Raw genomic sequence first — 6,826 nt, forward strand, 5'->3', positions numbered from 1 at the left:
TGTTAATGTTTATTTGATTCAAGTTTTGAAGATTGTAGGGATATATTAATTATGAGTAGGTACTGGGTGGGGTACTATAAAAAAACGTGTGGTTTTATGGCGGCAATTTAAAGGTAATTTCAGGCACGTAAAAGCGATTCTAAAATTGTTGATACTACATGCTTAGTAGGTCAAATGTGCAAGCAGTAGATACAATGATTTGAAAATAGTTCTATCGTATACTAAATGTTTGTCAACGCTGCATAAGAACGACGTCAGAAAATTAATGACGTGCAACGGAAAACTTATTATTTTACCTATAAAAGATTTTAATTAGGGTCTCGTTATACACCGAAAAAAAATAAATGAGTAACAAAATATGTCGTAAAGAATAAACTTCAATTCTGGCTTTGCTTGTGTCAATCACGCTACCGCCTCAGACCGGCTGACTCTCTCTCCTTCCGGAGGGTTTCGATCCCCGAACTCCTCGCGGGCGGAAAGCCGCTTCGGCAATATTAGCCGCTTTCTTTTCATCCAATAATTCTGATCGTACCGCGTTATGTAGGAGTTGGATTCAAAGATCGTGTTCTTTTCGTTTTAGGATCAGTCCCCACCTAAGTCATTTTTAGATCAGCATCGGTAATCCCCTTACCCTTCTGAATCCATCTAAATTTTGTATTCGATGGATTGGATCAGTGTTTACATTTGACAGCTTAACCTCACATTTGCTCAGCTAACATTAAAATGTGTTCTAACAATTTAAGAGAATTGAAATTACAAGAGGGAGAAGGTTTACAATATTCTCTACTTATTTCTGAAGACGAATATCAGCGCGCAACAACATGTATTTCCCTTTAATACAGAGGCGAAGGTACAATGCACTAATGATTGGTTTTTAGATATAACATTCGCACAAGAACTTTTAGATAGTTATAAAAGTGCAGAAGATTTAGAGTCTCAACATTCAAGTGCATCAACCAGTTCTACTGCTGCACAAGCCAACGAATCTTCTTCCTCAAATGAGGCATTTTGGACGGATGCTGAGACAATATTACTAATATCGCTATATAATGACAATAAAGACACATTTCAAAATGCAAGAAAAAGAAAACATGTATGGGTGATTATTTCGGAACAAATGGCAGCACATAACTATTACGTAAGAACTTATTGTAAAGTAAATTTTAATATTTAATCACGAATTGTTTAGCGGGCTCCTGACAAACCCGAAAGAAAATGGGCGAACTTAATGCGAGTGTACAGGTCCATTAAGGACAATAAAGGTCCAAGGAAAAGTGGACGAGGGGCTGTCCATTATAAGTACTTTGAACTAATTGATGAAATCCTGGGTGATAAACCAAGCAATATTGCAGCCCCACGAAGTGTTATTAATGCTGGCGTTAATGATGTAGTTTTACCAGCAGAGGAAACAGAGACGCCTATTTCTAATGATGCAATACAAACAGATAGCGAAAGTTCAAGTGCCACAACGGAGGAAGTATTAGAGGAACCGACACCCTCTAAAAAACGGAAATTAGGTACTCCCTTGAGAGAACGACTATTACAAAAACAAAAGCGGCATGATGAACGAATGCAAATAGAACAACAGAAACTTTTACTGGAGGAGAAGAAAGTAAAATTATTAGAAAAATATCTCGAACATTTGTCTGGAGATACAGAATAAACCCAATAATTTATGTAAAAAGGTCATTTACATTTCTAAATGTATACTTTTTTTTTTTATTATTCACGTTTGTACATAAGTATAGTTATTACTTATTTTTTAAATGTGTGCTTAATATCTAAGTTTCAATATTGTCAACAAATATTTCTTCATTAAAGTCGTTTGAGGTTTGACATATGTTGTGTAATACACACGATGCCCCTATACAATTTACCATAATACTTTGTTTTAGGTTTTCAAACTTTTGAAGTCGCCTGAACCTCCCTTTTAAGTGCCCAAATGCATTTTCCACCACTATTCGAGTACTTGAGTGACGGTAATTAAAATTTTTATCTTTAGTGCTTAAGTGGCCATTGTCCTTTTTCGGAGTAAGCAGCCAGTTCAATAATGGATATGCAGAACCTCCAACTAATTTGTATTTCGCATAGAATAAATCATCATTATTTTCTATTGCATTTTTATACAAAATGGATCGTCGAAACACTCTCGCATCATGCATTGATCCTGGTTCACCGACATAAATATCAGTAAATAGCATTCTACTAAAGGGTTTTTCAATAAGGATGGGTCGATTTTGACATGAAATAAAAAAGGCTGTATGTGAGATATTAACGAATTTTTTTTTAATTTTAAAAGAGCTATATATGCCATTATGTGTGGAATATCATATCGTTCAAATGTCCGCCGCGGCTTCTGACAGTGGCACGAATTCGAGTGGTCCAATTTTCAATGACTCTACCGCATAGATCCGGCTGAATTTGAGCGATAGCCTGAGCTATGTTGACTTTAAGGGCATCGGTAGATTGTGGCTTATTGGCATAGACCTGCGACTTAAGAAAACCCCACAAAAAAAAGTCTAACGGTGTTAAGTCGCAGGATCTGGGTGGCCAATTCACGTCACCTCTTCGAGAGATAACCATACCCTCAAAGCGTTCATGCAGAAGATCCATCGTGGCGTCCGCTGTGTGGCTTGTAGCGCCATCCTGCTGGAACCACATGTTGTCTAAGTGTAGATCGTTCAATTGGGGCCAAAAAAAAATCGGTGATCATCCTTCTGTACCGTTCGCCTGTGACGGTGATGGCTTCACCAACATCGTTTTCAAAAAAGTACGGACCAATGACGCCGCCGGCCCAAAATCTGCACCACACGGTAACTTTTTGTGGATGCATGGCTACTTGGTGAACTTCGTGTGGGTTGGTGTCGTCCCATATACGGCAATTCTGCTTGTTCACATAGCCATTCATCCAGAAATGCGCCTCATCGGAAAAAATGATTTTTCTGCCAAAGTTGGGGTCCTCTGCCACTCGCTGCGAAGCCCATTCGGCAAACAAACGGCGTTGCCTGTGGTCAGTAACTTTGAGCTCCTGGGTGAGTTGGATCTTGTACGGGTGCAGGCCTAAGTCCTGACGCAAAATGCGCCACGTTGAAGTCAGTGAAAGGCCGAGTTGTTGTGAACGACGAGGAATCGACTGCCTCGGGTTCTCCTGCACACTATCACGTACAGCAGCGATATTTTCGACGGATCTAGCGGTCTTTGCACGTACGGGTGTTGGTAGATTGTTGACTGAACCGGTCGCCTCGAATTTGGCCACCAAACGTTGGAGAGTCGACTTTGAAGGACTACCCCGTCTGCCATAAAATGGGCGCAATGCACGTAACGTTTGCACAAACGAACACTCATTTTGGTAATACAGTTTTAACATTTGGACGTGCTGCTCAACCGTGTAACTTGCCATGGTGATTTGGCATTACCAACTGAATAAAAAAACATAGGTTAGAAAGACGCCGTTAAAACAACATGGCCGCCACAGGCTGCCAACATCGACCCGTCCCTATTGAAAAACCCTTTATTTACTACTCCTTGCATGACAAGACTGTGGTACCCTTTTCTATTACAGTAGTCTTCAGGAAACTCTTTGGCTCGACAGCTGTAGGTCACTTTATATACTCTGAACTTATCCGAACAAGGAATTCAGTGACCTGTTTCACAGCCTTATGTGCACAGCTTAACGTTACATCAAATCTATCGCTAATCTGGCGAAACGTTTCAGTGTTTGCCAAATACCAAATTGTTATTAAAATTGCCTTAGTGGAGGTAATTTGTGGTCGACCTCCTTTTGTAGATGTCAAAGTAACAGTGTCAACTATTGTTGCAACACTAGTGCGCTCCATCCTAAAATGACTTTTAAAGTCGCTAGGGGGATACTGATCAACTGTCTCCATATAGTTCAGTATTCGAACATGATCTTGCCTTTCTTCAGAGTCATCGCTGTCACTAGAACTGGAACTAAATCAATAATTGTAAATACATAAACGTATAATTTTTAATTTGATACCAATATCAATTTATTAATTTCCATAACCATAAATCTCAATTCGAAAATTTTCTAACCTAACTGTGCGCACACAAAATTCAAATGTTCTTTTCGTCATTATAGGATCGGAACCTGTAGTTCACATGACATTGATCTGGATTCGTAAATCCAAGCAAAAGAAAGCGGCTATTATTAACCATTTTGAACAACTGCCGAGAAAGCCTACTTTACAAGTGGAAAAAAGGTTAATAATCGTGTCATCAGACGCTAGTTGTTAGTGGTATGTTCATTATTGGGGGACTCCGTGCGAGAGAGGTCACCGTCGTCTAAAAAGTAAAAACCATACCTAAATAACATTAACTACCACTGATCAGTAACTGTACAACCCACAATATTAAACAATTCAACAATCTGTTGTGCGTCAAAGTAACACGTGCTTATAATTTTTTTCTCTGCGACTGCTTCACTTCACTTCTTTTATAACTTGACACTGTTTATCAAATATGCTAGCAAATCACGAAATCGGATAGGATATGTAAAAACATTCACTGCGTCCATATCCTATACGAGTTCGTGCAACCGATCACCATCTTGTATAGGGAACGGAAATTTGCGTCCGGGACTACCCGTCTTCCCCCTCCTGAATTTTTCCACGCACTTTTCGAAAAACTGCTACGTCCATTGGTTGTGTAATATGGGTAGAATTTGGGCAGAGAGCAATCAAAATTATTCCACTTTCAGAACATAAATTGCTAAGAGCAAGAGTTAAGTGACTGGAGTGTCCATCAACAAACAAAACTATGGGCAAAATAATATTATTTTAGGTTTAAATTGTTCATACCTGGAATTTTGTTTTAGCTCAGGCACCCGAAGACTTAATTTGTGACGTGATGAAAAATATCTAATCCAATCGTCTCCTGGTCGTTGATCATTGAAAGGTGTTAGTTGTAGTTTTTTAACTACGTAATCATGCACAGTATTCAGAAATTCATTTTTAGTAAGTCCAAATCACCATTTTGCAATTAATTACAGACTCTTCTTCGGCAGAAAATACTAGTTTGCGACCTGGTTTAAATGAAGTAGCCACAGTTCTAGATTTCCAAGCATTTAAATGAAGTTGTATGTTATAAGTATCTGCTGCCTCAGCTTGACTCATAATTTTTCGTTCAACGGCTTCAATAGCGATTTGCAAGTCTTCAGCGCTGTACTTTTTTTCTCGCTTCTTTACGCACTTTCTCACCATTTTGTTCTTAAGAGAAATTCATATATTTATTTATATCTCAACGTAATCATTCTTCTCTGCGGATTCCACTTCTTCAGGCTCTTCGACGTCCTCTAGTGGTAATGGGTCGTCTGAAATTACCGACTCGTAGTTCTCCTCGTCTTCCGCTTTATCTGATGCATGGGTACCTCGAAGAGACGACGTGGCATTTAGGCACGATGTTCCAATGACACTGGACGCAGAGTTCATTACACTTCAGACCTACAACAAGAAGCATTATGTCAAAAATTTTTTGATAATTATGTATACGAATATAATATTCTCTCGTGTGTCCTTCTGATAACATGCTGCCAGCTGACAATGTCGCAAATAAGTTGGAATGATCTTCTACCTCATAATCCTCTAAGTAACCTGAAGGGTCTCTCTTTGGTACTCCTCCTTGACATCTGATTTCCATCGTTAACCCCAACGGAATCTTCTTGCTCAGCTTCGATGTTTTCATTGTTATCCACTTCTTCAGGATTCTCAACAAGTATATTAGGGTAAATCTCAGGATATAACATTTCTCGCGTGAGCAATTTTCTTTCTATCTTCATCCTCGTAATCTATACCCGTTACATCAACATTTTCTCAGTACGTGGGTGCAATTTCGAAGACCATACTTCCTTCAGAACTAAATTATACGCATTACAACCAAAGAGTTTAATCTTTGAAAGATTTTGCTTTTCCTTGTACCAAATTTCTGCAGGGGTTGTATTTTGATTTAGTGCCTTTGTTTCCAATCTATTAATCAAATAGGTAGCAGTTCTCATTGCTTCACTCCAAAATTCTTTTCTTAATCTCGAATCAAACATTTCGCCATTTCCATAATTGTACGATTAAACCGTTCAGCGACTCCGTTTTGCTCTGGATTGTACGCTACATTATACTGGATTTTAATTCCCCTTTTGATGCATAATTCCCTAAACGAATGCGAAGCGTACTCTCCTCCGTTATCACATCTTAACCTTTCTATTTTGCAATTAAATTTTGTTTCAACAGCACCTACATAAATCTTAATTTGCTTAACACAGCGTTTCTCAACCTTTCACCATTCGCGACCCAATTATCAAAAATAATTATTACCGCGCCCCCCTTACACAATAGCAATGTGTGTGTGTGTATGTGTAAAACATATATCAGTACATATATGGTGTACAATAATGCACCTTGAGTTTCGGGTTCAGAATACCGAACATTCTCGACCGTCTACGCGCAAGTGTATATGTTACGGTTAAAGTATTTACTTGGCTGGTATATAAACTAGTTGGATAGTATACAAACTATCCAACTGCCTGGTTATTTTGATGAAAAATCATATTTTCACTAAAATAGCTACGAGTAATGGCTGGTTTGTATACTATCCAGCTAGTTTATAAACTATACAAAATTTATCGCTAAAACACAAACCACAAGGAAATTACACAAATTAACTAGCATTTTTGGCTAATTTGTAAACTATCCACATTAGTTGGATAAAGTGTGAACCTGATATTGGTAGTAATACATAATAACCAACGAGTTGGTTATTTTGTAAACCAACCAACGCGAGTTGGTTATTATGTAAACCAACCAATTCTCTTTGG

The 6,826-nt window shown here is 38.4% G+C and overlaps 1 protein-coding gene across 1 annotated transcript; it reads left to right on the forward strand.

The window, feature by feature from the left end:
- Positions 1-568: 568 nt before the first annotated feature.
- Positions 569-1,663, forward strand: LOC116165269. The gene is made up of 3 exons (XM_031479561.1): positions 569-823; positions 879-1,138; positions 1,190-1,663. Exons 1-3 carry the CDS (start codon positions 724-726, stop codon positions 1,661-1,663), a joined length of 834 nt encoding a protein of 277 aa, XP_031335421.1. The 5' UTR covers positions 569-723.
- Positions 1,664-6,826: the final 5,163 nt, after the last annotated feature.

This window comes from Photinus pyralis, unplaced genomic scaffold (assembly GCF_008802855.1).
Source record: "Photinus pyralis isolate 1611_PpyrPB1 unplaced genomic scaffold, Ppyr1.3 Ppyr1.4_LG1, whole genome shotgun sequence".
Lineage (NCBI taxonomy): Eukaryota > Metazoa > Arthropoda > Insecta > Coleoptera > Lampyridae > Photinus > Photinus pyralis.

Coding starts and splice junctions, on each gene's coding strand:
- LOC116165269 (XM_031479561.1), top strand. CDS start 724: ATGTGTTCTAACAATTTAAGAGAATTGAAATTACAAGAGGGAGAAGGT. Junction 824..878: donor ATATCAGCGCGCAACAACAT/GTATTTCCCTTT, acceptor ATTGGTTTTTAG/ATATAACATTCGCACAAGAA. Junction 1,139..1,189: donor TGGCAGCACATAACTATTAC/GTAAGAACTTAT, acceptor CGAATTGTTTAG/CGGGCTCCTGACAAACCCGA.